Source organism: Hippocampus bargibanti, linkage group LG06, assembly GCF_051943395.1.
Source record: "Hippocampus bargibanti isolate YZ-2025 linkage group LG06, ASM5194339v1, whole genome shotgun sequence".
Lineage (NCBI taxonomy): Eukaryota > Metazoa > Chordata > Actinopteri > Syngnathiformes > Syngnathidae > Hippocampus > Hippocampus bargibanti.
In genome coordinates this window covers 12146852-12162500 of record NC_142739.1, presented here as the reverse complement: position 1 = coordinate 12162500, position 15649 = coordinate 12146852, and the positions used below count along the sequence as shown (strand labels likewise).

Below are 15649 nucleotides of genomic sequence, written 5' to 3'. Positions count from 1 at the left end.
TGCTGGCCTCAAAATATCTGAATCACGGACTGATGTTAATTATACTTTGTCCATGAAATATTCTTAAATAATTCCAAATTGTCTAGCTTCCTTTCATTACATTTTTCTGCATACCTTTCGAAGCATTTGTTCATCGGAATGCAAAACCTAAAAAAAATAAAAATAAAAGAGACTGAGTTTGGCTTTCATTATGTTGCTAGGTGGCAAAGGCAATGGGGGAATAGTATGAGGGAACAGGGTTCAGGCCACAGAACCTCCCTGAGATGAAGTGGATAATTGAGTGCGGAATAAACACCGCCAACAAGCAGCCCCTTTCAAACTCAAAAGGAGAATGGCGTAAGAAAGACGAGGGGGGAAATGGAAAAAAGGGTGAGAATGCAAGCGAAAATCCCCGCCACCCTGCTTAAGGGATGGTGGGAGGAGGTTGCTATTGAAAAGCTATTAAACTTGCATTTAGCAGGATTGATTGAGAATGAAGAAGCCTATTAAAAGAGAGGGACAAGAGGACAATAGCGTGTCTCTGGTTGCCGTATGTTGCCCTCCTTTCAACATATTTCTTTACTTCTGACGGTGGTGGTCGTTTGGGAGGGGCCATGGGGGGGTAACCCTGTCTGTTTAAGCAGTCCAACCAAGTTCAGGAAGAGTTAGGGTAAGAGGGGGGCTTAGCCCAGCCTGAATAGTGGCCTTTTTATCCTCCCCAGTACCCTTTCCCTTCTATTCTCCATTGAGCAACAATGAAAGAGAGAAGGAGAATGAGTTTTTCTTTTTTTTAAAGCCTCCCGACTCACACAGAGAGCCCACTTAGATAACCAACCAACTGTCTCTTTCCCCGCCTACGGATTAGTTACCTCTGGAGTGTTGCCATCTTCCCCTTTGGCTGTATATAGTTTGTAATACTCAATCTTTATCATGGTGCCACAACCATTTGGAAACCATATTACTGTTGTCTCTCTTTGCGCGTGTACTTTGGTGTGCGCGTGGATGTGTCTGAAGGCCAGCCAACCGTTCCATTGAGAGTGTGTAGTGCCACTTAAACAGCAGCACAACGGCGGCAGGTGTCTCTGCTGAATTTCAAGCGACTCAAACAAAAGGAGTCCCTGGGGACTTTTGGTGCTGTTTTAATTGCCCAACATTCATTTTTACTTAAAGTACACTGAAAGAGTGGCAGATCCCCCCACAACCCCCACAAAAAGGGCTTCGTGCGAGTCAGCACACACGAGGACTTGGGAAAAACTTAAATAAGTTCTAAAACATTGCTGACTCCCCTTTTTTGGGGGTGTATTTATTTATAGGAGGTTGTTCTCACAAGTCAGCATCCACCGTCTCTTTGAAATGGCAGTCTATTGAGCCATCACCTTTACTCTTTACAAGGCGACTTTGGCGCCCCTAACCCTACGTACCTGCTGCCATTCACTCCATGTGAGGCATTGTGTGCAGTGTGTACATGATTTGCCCTGAAAATGTCAAATCTTGTCATATTCACAACATGTTTCTCCTTCTGTCTTTGCAGCCGCCACCCGAGCAGCCTACTTCTCCCAGCAGCCTCAGGACCAGGTGGTGGTGTCTGGGCAATCCGTGACTCTACCATGTGTCATTGTGGGCTACCGGGGGATGGTGCAGTGGACCAAAGACGGACTGGCTTTGGGTGGAGAGAGAGACCTACCAGGTATGATCTCACTAAGAATGTTTTCATGACTGAAACTGGACATTCAAGGTCCTACAATCACGCTCAGATACAAATCAATGTCGTACAAGAAAAATAAATGCGCATACACGACTCATTGATATTCACCTTTCGCGTGAAATGCACTCCAACCTTTACAAGTGAAAGTAATTTGAGCATCTCGAAATGTATAACTCAGGTCAGTGTTTCAGTACTTGTTTTTGCACAATGAGCTGTTCTCTTCCAAAGAACTGAACAGGTGTTATACAGAAAGGATGCCTTCTGTTCCTTTCCTGTGATTCAGACAGTCTCTTTATCTCTGTTGTAACCCACTTATGACCCTCTGTGGCATTTTTAGCTCATTGGCCATCTTTCATCCTCTTAAGTGGAGGTAGAGAGAATCATTGTGTGGGTGGTGCTCTGTGTTGATATTTTAGGTTATGTGACGTTTGCAAAACATTTTTTTAAATGCATTTAGCTTTAAATGATGAATATGTTCAATATTCACAACCGAAAATCTTCTTATGTATGGTGCAGTGGTGGGCCATGGATTTCATCGCTAGGCCTTAAGTAAGTAGTGCTACGTCTGAATCAATCCACACTAAAAAGTCTTGTGTGATTCACTACAAGTCCACTAGAGGGTACTATTATCCAGGAAGTAACTGATCGAGTTTTCTTAACATCTTGAAAATGGCTGGAACAGTAAATCGCCAACCACATCTATTTCTTCTCCCCCTTCAGCCATTGGGGGTTGACAAAACTGCGAGTAAATCAACACAATATATTTGCTCATGCAGCTCGCTACCGATAAAGTGTGCTAGCTCTGGCCAGTATGCTCCCACCAGCAGCTGCTGATACTATGATTGGCTAGCGACTAGCCAATCGTATGACTAGCCAATCATAGTTTGCTGACGTTTCCAGTGCCTTCGAGCAGGCCTTGGGTTACCAACTTGAAATCTGATTCGTGAAAGCAACAGTTTGATCGACACGTTTGACGCTCTAGGGCCCGCAGAACTGATTGTGAAGGCGTCCATGTAGATTTCTGACCCAGATAACAAATAATGGCTGAAATGTGACACACATCTGGAAGCAGTACAACAGTGGACATCAATTTGTGATTCAGATATTTTTGGCCAGCAGAGAAGGCTTTGCAGGCCTTGACAGTCCGCCACTGGTATGGTTTAAGGAAACTGTTCTGGAGGTGTGGACTGAATGGAGCCAATAAAAATGTCCTCACCAATAAACAGATGGCAGTAAACAGAAGAAAAAAAATCAACATATTTTTAATATCAATGTGGATTCCCCAGAGGCCAAAACATTTTTACCAAACAAAGTTTAAGGTGGCGACAAAGCCATCTCAACAACAATCCAACCTCACGTTACATCAGTGTAAATCCATTGCTTTCTTTTCTTCTTTATTTGCGTGAGTTCACGTGTGGTCAGGCAAGATTCCTTCCTTTTAAAACAATTGCAGTAAAAGACAACATTCATGTGTTCTGGTTTTGTGTGAGGTGTTTAGGTTTTCAGAATTTGAGAAAAATTTCTAAATTCCTGATTTATTATTCTTTTTTTATCCTTCTTCATGGATTCTAAAAACAAAGATTAAATATATATATATACCTGACCTTCATGGAAGTATACGAGAATACCAGTTTCTTATTCCCATCAATGGCAAGCCCCATTAGAAATCAAAGCTCTCTTCCTTTACCGTTTTACAAGATTAAACGGTGAAAGGTTGCTGACTGCTGTGCACACATAATGTGATTTGCTGTCTAGCTCTTTAAGGTTTTTGTAGGAAGGTAGATAATCGATCAACTTTTCGCACTGACATTTGATGGCGGACGAATTGCCTCTTAGCTCCAGAGGCCTTTCCACCTTCTTTATTGTGTCTGTGCTTCAAGGACAGACACCTCATGTGTTTCATTTCCCACCTCATGCTGCTCTATACACAGACACACAGACACACACATACAATGGCTCAATCCTACCGAGGTGTTGCCTGCGTTCATTTGAGACTTAAACAGCTTTTCCACATTTCTTCGCGCTTTGTCCAAATGGGCTCTGTCGTTCTGTCATTATGTGTTTATTGTTGTTTGGTTTGTGGCTGACTGTTGTGTACGCTGGCTTCATGCAGGCTGGAAGCGCTACTCCTTAATGGGCGACCCGCTATCAGGCGAGCACAGCTTGCTGATCGATTCGGCAGAGCTGGTGGATGATGCCGTGTACGAGTGTCAGGCGACCCAAGCGGGCCTGCGCTCCCACCGTGCCAAGCTCACTGTACTAGGTAAGATACACAGCTCAGACTGCCGCAGTTCCAGAACAATCTGAACACACCACACGTACACACATAAGTAGAAAGAGGGACATTATTAAAAAAAGGGAAGTTGTGCACAATGCGTAATTATCCCATTCAGAACACCAGCAGCTGGACAAATGAAAACCATATTGCATTTTACACAATATCACCGACCTCTTTAAAGGATTTACTCTTAATAAAATGATTTCTTATCACCACTCTGCAATAACCTCTCAGTGATCACTCTTCAGTTCTTGATGGAAATGAAATGCTGTGGGAATAATTCTGTTAAAGCTCAGCCAAGAGTGCCAGATGGAGGAAGGGTAAAAAAAGAAGTAAACACTTTCAAGACTGTGGACGTCTTGGCTAATGTGATTGCAAGAATCACAAATGACTGGAGTAGTCACTTGAAAGTCAAGGTCTGCATAGTTAGCACATTTTACGGTGAGCCACAACATTTGTCAACCGCAAGGCAGTTTTTACATTAACGCGACGTGAGTGATCCACTTCTTCACGCAGACATTAAGGGGTGAGGACTGAGGGGGGCGGGGAGGGGGGTTGCAAATGATTGTGTGAGCCTGCCTGCTGGGTGGGTGTTTTGTGTGTGTGTGTGGGGGGGGGGGGCAGGGGGGGATAGGTCTTGTGGGAATGAGCAAAGCACTGCTGGCATCTGGTGGCATTTGAAGGAATGTCACTCCCTGTGTATCTACTTCAGCTTGGCAACGGTTATTAAAAAAAACGTGTCAGCGGCAACAATCTCAGGACATGACATGACAATTGGGAAACCTTACCCATTCAATCTACCCTCATTTGTTTTTGTTTTTATTCAAATTTGACTGATAAGTATACAGGCGAGTGAGTCCAAGTACACATATGTACTTGACCTGTAGCTGGTGCCTCCTACATCTGAAGTGTTTTGTCTTATATGTATTGGGATTAGTCTCATTAATCAAACATATGCAGCTTTACTTCATTTGATGAATTAATTGTTTTGTATTTGACTGCAATTGTTTGAGTTTAATAACAAACAAATGTTTTGCCGCGGGCCACATTGTAGTTGTGGTTTCCTTTCGGGGACCACTATGAATTTGGGGAAGCCATTAGAATGTTTAACCCCCTCCACATACAGTCAGACCTAGGCTTACGAATTTAATTGGTTCCCAGACAGAGTGTGTAATGCGAAAAGTGTGTATCCCCAAAAACATTTTCCCATAGGAAACGATTAAAATGAGAATAATCCGTTCCCAGGTCTCCATAAAATATAATTTTCAACTAAATAAGCCTTAAAACTACACACAACATACCTTATTCTATGTATAATAAATGTGCTATTGTATTGTAATGAAATAAATACACTGCACTGTATAATAAAGTCACTTTATTTACATTTGTGATGGTCGTTGATGGCTCTTAATTGACACCTGTTGCTTTCTGACTTGTAAGATCTTATGAAACTGAGGCATCACATTATCATTCATCATGTTGATGATTCTCATAGCCTTTTCTGGATGGAACTGTTCAATAAAAGCATACACATCATCACGTCTGTGTAAGCTCTCAGTCGTACAGGAGTGGTCCATCGATGAGAAGGTTTCTTCAGCCGTCATCTGTACAAAAGTGAAGGTTTCGGACGTTTCGCCTCCTATCCAAGAGGCTTCGTCAGCGAACTAAAGTCTGACTGGTCGTATCGGCCCCATTTATATATCCCTAATGTCCAGACATGGTGGCGCCGGACACAGCTATGATAGGTCCCTACTCTCAGGTTGGAGGGGGCAGGGGACCCCTCCCTGTGGCCCCACTGATTGTTCCTACATTCCTGACTAACGACTGGCCTATTACCCCCACTCCCCCCGGTATCACCTCATCAGCATAACGACCCTCGTCAGCAAGAGGTTAAAATCTTAGCGAAAGAACATAGATGGTTTGAAAGGGGGTAAAAGAAGCGATTCTTAAAAAACAACAAAATCCTTCATTAAACCGGTCTGGTGGGGTGAGGTTCAATTTGGATCGTTCATACAATAGCCTGCTTAGGCAAAACAGGTTAGGCAACTTTCGCAATGCTGACGAGGGTCGTATGATGCTGTGTGAGAAACCATGCAAATAAATGACCAAATAAGCAATTCAGTCCAAACCTCGCTCAGCATCAGTGTGAGCCATTGCAACAATATTGAGAGCCTCTGAAAAGGAAATAAAGGTTGCAAAGTGTTATTTTCTCTGACAATGACAGTGGTGGAACGCCTTCAAGGCCTTCTCAGCTGGCCTAAACATATCTGAATCACAGACTGATTAATTATATTTTGTCCATAAATTTTTCTTAAATAATTCAAAATTGTCTTACAGCTTCCTTTCATTGCTTTTACCTTGTGCTGCTTCCAGATGTGTTTTTCGCATTTCAGCATTGAACCAATCACATTTCATCCATCATTTGTTACCAAGGCCAGAAATCTATTACATCCGGGCGTCTTTACAATCAGTTCCTGGAGCGTAAAAATAAATGTTGATGAAACTGTTGCTTTAACCAATCTGAGTTCAAGTTGGCAACGCAAGGCTTCCTGGAAGGCGCTGGAAACGTCAAGAGTTTTCGCAAACCATGATTGGCTAGTCACATGATTGGCAGGTCATTAGTCAATCACAGTATCGCTAGCCGCTACTGATAAGAGCATACTGGCCAGCGCTAGCACACTGTATCTGAAGCGATCTACACAAGGAAATACATTTCTGTGTTGATTTAATAGTGGTTTTGTCAACTCACAATGGCTAAAGGAGGGGAAGAAATGGATTTGGTTGCAGATATACTGTTAAAGCCATTTTCAAGACTGACTTTAATAATAATAATAATAATAATAATAATAATAATATACAGTAAAGTCTCGTTATATCGATATTCAAGGGAGTCCGAAAAAATATCGATATAACCGGGACTATCGATATATCCGATCCTGCGCCGAACTGCATTAAACAAAAGCCGCCAAAAGAGGGCAGCCAAGCGCCATATAAGAAACGGAGCTGTCCATTAGCTCCCTTTTTTTTTGGGTGAGAGATGTTCCCCCAATGTTGCCTCAAAATGGCACATATAATTCTTTAATGATTGTAAACATGTATGCTTTAATCTTCAGAACTACAGTGTATTTGAAACATATTCATAACTGGATGTGTAACAAGAAAGCATATTATCCGAATCTGAAGCCATTGTTTGGATTCACAAGCAATGCAAGACGTCTTGGCGTGATGTCATTTTTATTGGTGTTTTGCATTTGAATAAAAAGTGACATCGGTTGTCCTTTAATACACAGTATGGAATGTACAGTAATTTTCAAAATCATCACGCTTCAGCAGACAAAACAAGAAACATTGTTGCAAAAAACGATTGCATTCATATACAGTACAGTGGGCATGTACATAACACAACAGGGAAACTGCAACGCTTACATCTTACTGTATTATGTATACAATTTTAAAAAGTCATCAATCTTCTTCTGCTTCCCATCTTTACCTTTTATCACAAACACTTCAATCTCGTCTGCTACACACGAGCTAGCGTCTGAAAATGAGAATGGCTCTGCTACACGGGTGCTGGGCACGTAACCAAGTCACCTGACCAAGTCGACCAATGGCGCGACTGATGGCGTGACACGTAACCAAGACACGTGACCAAGTTGACCAATGGCGCGACCGATGGCGTGTCACGTGACAAAGTCACACGGCCAAGTCGACCAATAGCGCGACCGATGGCGGCTCATGTGACCAAGTCGACCAATGGCGCGACCGATGGCGGCTCACGTAACAAGACACGTGACAAAGTTGACCAATGGCGCGACGGATATCTCGATATAAACAACAAAAATGGCCGGCGGGAGATGAAAAGGAGCACCGTAATAACCGGATTATCGTAATAACCGGGTATCATACTAAACGGTACTAATTATACATAAAAAGACTAGAAATGTGCAAGGGAAATGAAAATAGTATCGTAGTAAGCGGTACTATTGATATAACCGATATCGATATAACGAGACTTTACTGTATTTCATTTATTCATTTAGCACATTTCAAAACTCTCAAGAAAAGATGGACATCATAAGGGTTGGACAGCTCAAAAGCTAGCAAAAATAGCAAATAATATTGCAATTTTATGAGGTTATCATGAATCCACACATTCATAGTAAACATTCTAACAGTTTAATGACAGTATTGCTTCAGTTTCGTCAAGTCACAAATTGTTTCCTTGCTATCAGCACCCTCTAGTGTACATATAGTCAATCACACCACACTCACAGCTGTGAATTGATTCAGACGTAGCACTGCTGAAGGCCTAACGATGAAAACCACGGCCCGCCACTGGACAAGGGACAAAACATAACTTGGTTGAACGTGTTACTTTTAATGACATGACTGGATCAGAAATGCTTTTTTCAAGATAATAATAATCTCGAATGAGAGCGATATTCGGAAAACAATATGTTTATTGGTGCACTTTATAGTGGTTCCCAAATCACGTTGCAGTTCACTCTTTTTGCCATCTCTGCATTTTCCTCTGGGTGAGAGCCCCGGACTTGGTCGTCAGTCAGTCGCCAACGCATATAAAACAGAGTCAGTGAATTTTATGCTTTTTGTATTGAGCGATGACTGTGTTATTGCTTTACAGTCCCTCCTTCAGAACCTTTGGTGGAGGGGGGCCCCGTTGTCCGTCTTAAAGCCCACACGTCACACAACCTCACCTGCAGATCCTACGGAGCCAAACCTGCCGCAGAGATCACCTGGTACAGAGATGGAGAAGTCATGGAGACAGCCATTTACTCCAAGGTACATGCAAGGAGTCATGTTGTCCCCATCATCCCCCCCCCCCCCCCCCGCGACTCACCCGTGATGTGGTTCGCAAGAGAATTGCGAGCAAAACCCTCTTCTAGTTTTCCTTTGTGGTTTTCAATCACCACCGTTTTCTCATAAGGTTTGCTCAAATGGTTCTCTGCAGTCCCCCTCCCATTTTCACTCACGCCTCTCCACTCCGCCCGCTCCCCCTCGACTCCACTAACCCCCTTGGTCCCCCACACTCCCTCCCTCCCCTTTCTGCTAATGCAGTGACACCGCAGCATAACTGGAGCGTGGCAAAGCTCAGACAGGCATGAGGGTTTCATACAGTAGACTTTCTGCAGAGAGCGAATCATCAACACAACAATGCAGAAACACAATGGTGGTGCGGCGAAGCGTGAGTCGGCCACGGCTGGGAAAGTGTCACATTTTTCATGCTCTCTGAGCATGCTAAACGACGCTAAACACCACGTTTAAGGAGGCGAGCGCTTGCACTGAGAGGAGGTAGAAGAGAAGAGAGGGGGTGCATATAAGAAACAAAGAAAGAAATATTCCATCCACTCACTTTTTTTTAAGGTAATATTTCTTGCTAAGGAAGTAAGAGTCTCTCCGTTGTTTTTGGTGTCCAGGAGAAAATGCTCAGCGCATGTTTTCTTTTCTTTTCTTTTCTTTTCTTTTCTTTGTCAGAAGATGTGACACTTCTGCCTCATGCCGCCACCACGCGAAAACACTCGCAATCCATTTAGCCATGACATTATTCTCCCCTCTTTGCCTGTGGCTTTGTGTGTGAAAGAGAGTGAGCAGTTTGCATTACCCTCACAAGCTACACCTTGCCTCACTTAGGCGTATTGATTTCTGGAAGCAGTAAATAGATTTAAAAGACGATGACAAACAAGGCGCTGATGACAAACGCTCCCAGAAATGTTGGAACAGCAAAAAAAAATCCCTCTGCTCTGCCTCGTAAAATATACTAATATATTTAATGGCCGGTGCCAAAGAATTTTAAATTAAAATAGCGTTACTGGCGTACACATAAAAGTAAAAATAAGGTGACGTATAGCTGATGTACGATGCCTTGCTGCTGAGCCTAACAGCCGTTGTGTATTGTTGCCAGACGCTGATGGAAGATGGGAAGAGGGAGGCAGCTGTCAGCATGCTTCCAATCATCCCAGAGGACAGCGACTCCGGCCGCACCTACACCTGCAGGGTTCTCAATCCAGCTGCCCCCGCTGGAAGGCAGACATCCATCACGATCAACGTCCAACGTGAGTCCTAAACACGCATCTACGTTCTCATCCAATGACAAGAAGTGGTCATGTCAATATCGGGTCTGCTCATTTTTTGCATCCCGTCTTGCAGATCCTCCATCTGTGGTTTTGTCAGTCCAGCCTCAGACAGTGACCGAAGGCGCTAAGGTTCTCTTCATATGCACCGCTTCAGCCAATCCGGAAATTATTGGCTACAGGTAAAAGCACCTTCTTTTGAAGATGTTTACCGTATTTTCTGGTGTATAAGGCGCACCCATAAGTCTTGATTTTCTTCAAAGGATGACCCTGCGCCTTATATACACCTTATATGTGAAGTAATATTGAGCCACAACAGATCTCGCAACCACCATCATCAGCCTCTGACTTCATTTCCCCCTGTAGAAGAAGTAGTGCGTTTTCACGTTTCGGTTTGCGACCAATGGGCGGCTCTGTAGGGCCCTCCTGCAGCTGCACAGGTGTTGGTGGGTGGCACTTAAAATGACTCCCTGCATAACCCTTTAGGGTCGGGTCATTCTTTCTTTCACCCTGTCAGGTGTGTTTCATCTTGTCATGTTTTACTCATGGTTTTCTTTGGTACTTTGGACCTTTTTGTTTTGATGATTTTGTGTCAAATACACCCTGCTCCTCCCTCTTGTCTGCGTTTTGGGGTCCACCACCACCACCACCACCACCACCTTGCAAATCGTGACATGCGTAACCCCAGCCTCTACTGTAGCACCATATAATGTGTTGTGCCTTATACAGTATTTGGAAAAAAAATATATATATATATATATATATATATATATATATATATATATATATATATATATATATATATATATGTTTGGAAAACTGTTTTCATTCATTGAAGGTGCGTTTTATAGTCCGGTCGGTGCGCCTTATATATGGAAAGAGTTTGAAAATACACAATTTATTGGGTGTGCGCCTTATACACCGGAAAATGCAGTGAAATTGAGCAAAATGCTGACTATCTATTTTCTCTGGTGGTAGGACGCGATGCCGAAGAACATGTTACCCTGAGACGTGGGGAAAAAGTGCATGTGTTTGAATAATTTGCGTGAATGAGCATCTAGATTGGCAGCATTTGATTATGATTGGCACACGCTATGAATGAGCTGAAAGCCACTTTGATATGCATGGTTAAGTGCCTCCCATGAACTAATAATCTGATTGTGTGATGTGATTATCCGTCCGCCCCAGGTGGTCGAAAGGAGGAATCCCCATCTCGGAGGCAAACGGTGACAGTCTGGAGGTGACCGTGGACCATTCCTACTTCACTGATCCGGTCTCCTGTGCCGTATCCAACTCTGTGGGCAGCACCAATGTCAGCACCCTGGTTGATGTTCAGTGTAAGTTGACCCGAAGGACTGTCAACAATGCCGCCGCATTGTAGCTGCGAGGTTTATGTGTTAAACGATAAGCATATTGATTCAAACTGTCTGCTTCCCCGCAGTTGGCCCCAGATTGCTGTCGGGTCCAAAGCCGATGACGGTGGATATCGGGATGGATGCGGCATTCACTTGCACATGGACTGGAAATCCTCCCTTGACACTGGCTTGGACCAAACAAGGCTCAAGCGAGGTACGGCGATGAACAGCCATCTTGAAGATTCAACACTTCATCACTGATCACCGTCACCTCCAGAGTTAAAAATTCACACATGGCCCTCAGGCATGACGCCTTCACACTTTTCTCTCTCTGCGATTCTTCAAAAAGCTGCGCTCACCATGCTTCCTGAGGTATAACACCTCTGGTAGAGAGCTGTCTGTCCACTGACAGATATACACAGAATCGTTGTGCTCAGACTGCCTGTCATCGCAGTAAATCAATCAGACCAAGAAGCAGTCAGTCAACCAGTGCGGTTGAACGTCCACAGTTTATCGGGCATCGGGCAGATCGAGCAGCATTTGAATAACCGTTTCATAGAAGAACATTGCTATCCTGGGGAAGAAAAAAAAGCATTTTAGTGCAACACATCAGCACCATCCCACAGGAGCCATTTTCCTCGCTCCCCGACCTACTGTTGAAGACAAACAGGTGAAAATACTTTCAGTGAAAAACAACTGGAGATGCCGTAACCGCCGTCGCCGCATCTGAGAGTGAACGCTTTCGGCGCCTCTGAAGGAGCAAGTAGACATTTTTTTAACCCGGCCACCTACCATGACTGTCCCTCACATTGCCAAGAGAAATAAATTAATTAGGTTACTTTGTAAGTGTGTTGAAAAAGAAAAGTGGCAAGTGCAAGAGGGAACTGTGTGGAAATGGGTGGGAGGCCTTAGTAGAGGTAAATGGATTACGCACAGCTTGAGAGAATGACAGGATCAATGAGCGAAGGAGTGATGTGAGTGCAGCCGCACTCACATCAGCAACCCACACCCACCATTCCACGGTGTGTTGTGTCCTAACAATTTAAGGACAACAATCGTACGAAGCATCTCCCCAGCCTGGGTCTTCAAATATTGCGATTATAGACAACCAAATATCACCAAAACCAAGAGTTGCAACTTGTAAGATGGATGTCTAAGAAGTACAAAACCTACAGTTCACTTAACCGCATTCTAAGCTTGGGGCGGTAAACCCTGATTTGATTGGCATTTCACTACTGGGTGTTTAGGGAGGATGGCCGCAACCGTTACGTAAATGGCTAGATAGGCACTGAAGAATCATAGCATTTTTGAAAAAAATGCACTAAAATATACAATTTTATAATAAACAAATACATAAATGGATATAAATAATAAATAATGAAAACAGCAACACTAAACTGACAAGCAATACCTTTTAATTTAAAAAACTGCACCGGGAAACTAAAAACAAATACAATTTCATAATAATTAAATGAATGAATAAATAAAGGAATAAATAGACAAATAAATAAATAAATAAATAAATAAATAAACATCACCGTTAAACTAATGAAACAAGAGATACTATTCAATTATAGTTTTGAAAGGCGCTTATAAAATAAATGTACTATTATTATTATTATTATTATTATTATTATTATTATCATCAGTAGTATTAGTATTAGTATCAGTGTAAAACTGCACCGGGTAACTAAAAAGAGATACGATTTCATAATGAATGAATGAATAAATAAATAATTTAATGAATAAATGAATACATACATGCATAAGTGCATGCGTGCAAACGTTCGTACACACACACACACACACACACACACACACACACACACACACACACACACACACACACACACATAAATAAACACCACCGTTAAACTAACAGGTGATACAATTCGATTTTAAAAACTGCACCTGGAAACTAACAAGAGATAGAATTTTTTTTTCATGCACCGGGAAACTAACAAGACAAACAATTTAATAAAAACTATGCCGTGATGAAATACCTGCCTATTTCTCATTAGCAAACACATCAACAGGCAGCGATCATCTGCTGTATCCACCTGCTCTTCCAACTGTAGACATTTTACCGTGTCGCACAGAAAAGTAAGAGAGTAACGAGGTCAACTTTCATATCCTGACACTTTAACATAGACTGTGTGCGGTTCTGGTGAACATAGAATCTACCTTTCTAGCACACTGAAGTATGTGCCTCAACAAGAGAATGCTAGCGACATTCACGGTGCGGATTCTTTAATTTGATGTCTGTTTTGAATTTGTAACTCATGGCGACATCTACAGTGCTCGGTATAAATCGACCTGCGTGGGAAACCCAATTTGATTTTCCTGGAGTGAAAAACCTGCAATCTCATCGGCCTTTCCTGTCTCTCACCAGGTGCTAAGTAACAGTAACACGTTGCAGATCAAGTCTGTGACCCAGGCCGAGGCTGGGACTTATACGTGCAGGGCCATCGTTCCGCGCATCGGAGTTGCAGAAAGAGATGCCATTCTAACTGTAAATGGTGCGCTTCTACCGCCAGTGGACTACTTTGACAATTTGCTCTGTCCGAATGTTTCCTCATTGCTCGGCTTTTTTTCTCTCCGTCTTTTTTTCGGCTCTTCTTTTTGCTCTTCACTCTAGGCCCACCTATCATCACAGCCGAGGCCACGCAGCATGCTGTCAAGCACTCCAAAGGCAAGCTGGAATGCAGGGTGGGAAGCAGCCCACCGCCTTATAAGATCGTAAGTCAAGAGTGTCAATCTCATTTTTTTTTTGCCGCGGGCCACATTGTAGTTACGGTTTCCGTTATCAGTTTGGGGAAGCCATTAGAATGCTTCCTCCCCTCCACATATGACATGTAGAGCGCACAATAAATTAATTAGTAACTAGTTTTTTTTCAAATTTGAAGTAAAAAATAATGATTGTTATTGTGGTTTACATGGGACAATTTGAAATTTTGGTTTGGACTTTAGCAAGCATTATGGAATTTCACAATTTTGATTTGCTTTTGTGGGCTGAATAAAATGATGGGGTGGGCCAGGTTTGGCCCTCAGGCCTTGACTTTAACACCTGTGTTGTAAATGAACCTCTTATCACTGTTTTTTCAACCATGTTTGTGACATACGTACTTCACCACTTACACATGAGTTCTCACAGTGTGACCCCTGACCTGACCTTCACACTTTTGCGCCAGGACATTTTCAACTCGCTAATCAAGAGATCCACACATATTCAGTGGTGTAATTACACTGGCATTAAATGAAGCGAAACAAGTCGGGGGAGCTGTGGGAGACAGGCTTCCTACAGGTTTCAGCCGAACGGCATTCAATTAGCGGCCTGAGAGGCATCACTCAGCTGACCGTGTTGAATCATGAATTTATGCTAGGCTGAGAGGGTAATTGGGGTGTCTGAGTAGAGGGATGGAGGATGGTGTGGAGGGGGGGCGCCCTGTACTAGACAGCAAAGTGGAGGCCCACTTCAGTGTGGCTGCCCTCACCCTCCTCACGACTCACCTGCAGGGCACACGTGGGAGGGGCCTTAAGCATAAGCTCACGAGATGGGTCAGGTTGACAGCACTTTTGAGATCAGCAGAAAGAAAATAGTACAGAGCACGAAGCGAGTACCAGAATGGAGGGATCAAAGGGCGTACAAATTTTTACTTTGCTCACTCGTAAAGAAACGCTTGTTGAAAAACCTTCCACCCGTTCTTGCTCCTTCCCACAGGTGTGGACCTTTGGAGACATCAGCCTTTCTTCCGGTTCCTCCGGTCGCTACTCAGTACAAACGGTAACCAGTGACCAAGGAGTTGTGTCCTCTCTGGTGCTCTCTGAGACCCTGGCGCATGATTTTGAGCTGCGTTACAACTGTACTGCTTGGAACAACTTTGGCTCCGGCACCGCTTTGGTTACGCTCAAGGAACAAGGTAAAGGTGCAACAAGAATCAACCTAATCAGATAACCTTTATTCGTCCCACAATGGGGAAATTTGCAGTCCCCAGCAGCAATTTGAAAGGGGCTGGGGTGGGGGGGTGAAAGGATAGAAAAGGAGATATTATAAGCATAGCAAAATAAAAATGTCACAACAGGTCTCGCAACCACTGTCAGCAGCCACAGACTCCATTTCCCTCTGTAGAAGAAGTATTGCGTAATCTCAGCCTCTGTGGTGTGGCTTATATTTGGAATACATTTCGATATTTATATATTATATTTGGAAAACTCTTTTCATTCATTGGTGCACCTTATAATC

General features: G+C 43.2%; 1 protein-coding gene across 3 annotated transcripts in view; it reads left to right on the top strand.

Moving 5' to 3' along the window:
• Positions 1-15649, top strand: part of kirrel2 (kirre like nephrin family adhesion molecule 2) — a 59840-nt gene that overhangs the window by 39366 nt on the left and 4825 nt on the right. For all 3 annotated transcript variants that reach the window (XM_088998295.1, XM_088998294.1, XM_088998293.1), the window contains exons 2-11: positions 1511-1666; positions 3798-3947; positions 8605-8762; positions 9883-10033; positions 10128-10233; positions 11240-11388; positions 11493-11620; positions 13799-13925; positions 14045-14145; positions 15128-15326. In XM_088998295.1, the coding sequence (XP_088854421.1) occupies positions 1612-1666; positions 3798-3947; positions 8605-8762; positions 9883-10033; positions 10128-10233; positions 11240-11388; positions 11493-11620; positions 13799-13925; positions 14045-14145; positions 15128-15326 (1324 nt within the window). In that variant the 5' untranslated portion in view covers positions 1511-1611. The remainder of the gene's footprint in view (positions 1-1510; positions 1667-3797; positions 3948-8604; positions 8763-9882; positions 10034-10127; positions 10234-11239; positions 11389-11492; positions 11621-13798; positions 13926-14044; positions 14146-15127; positions 15327-15649) is intronic.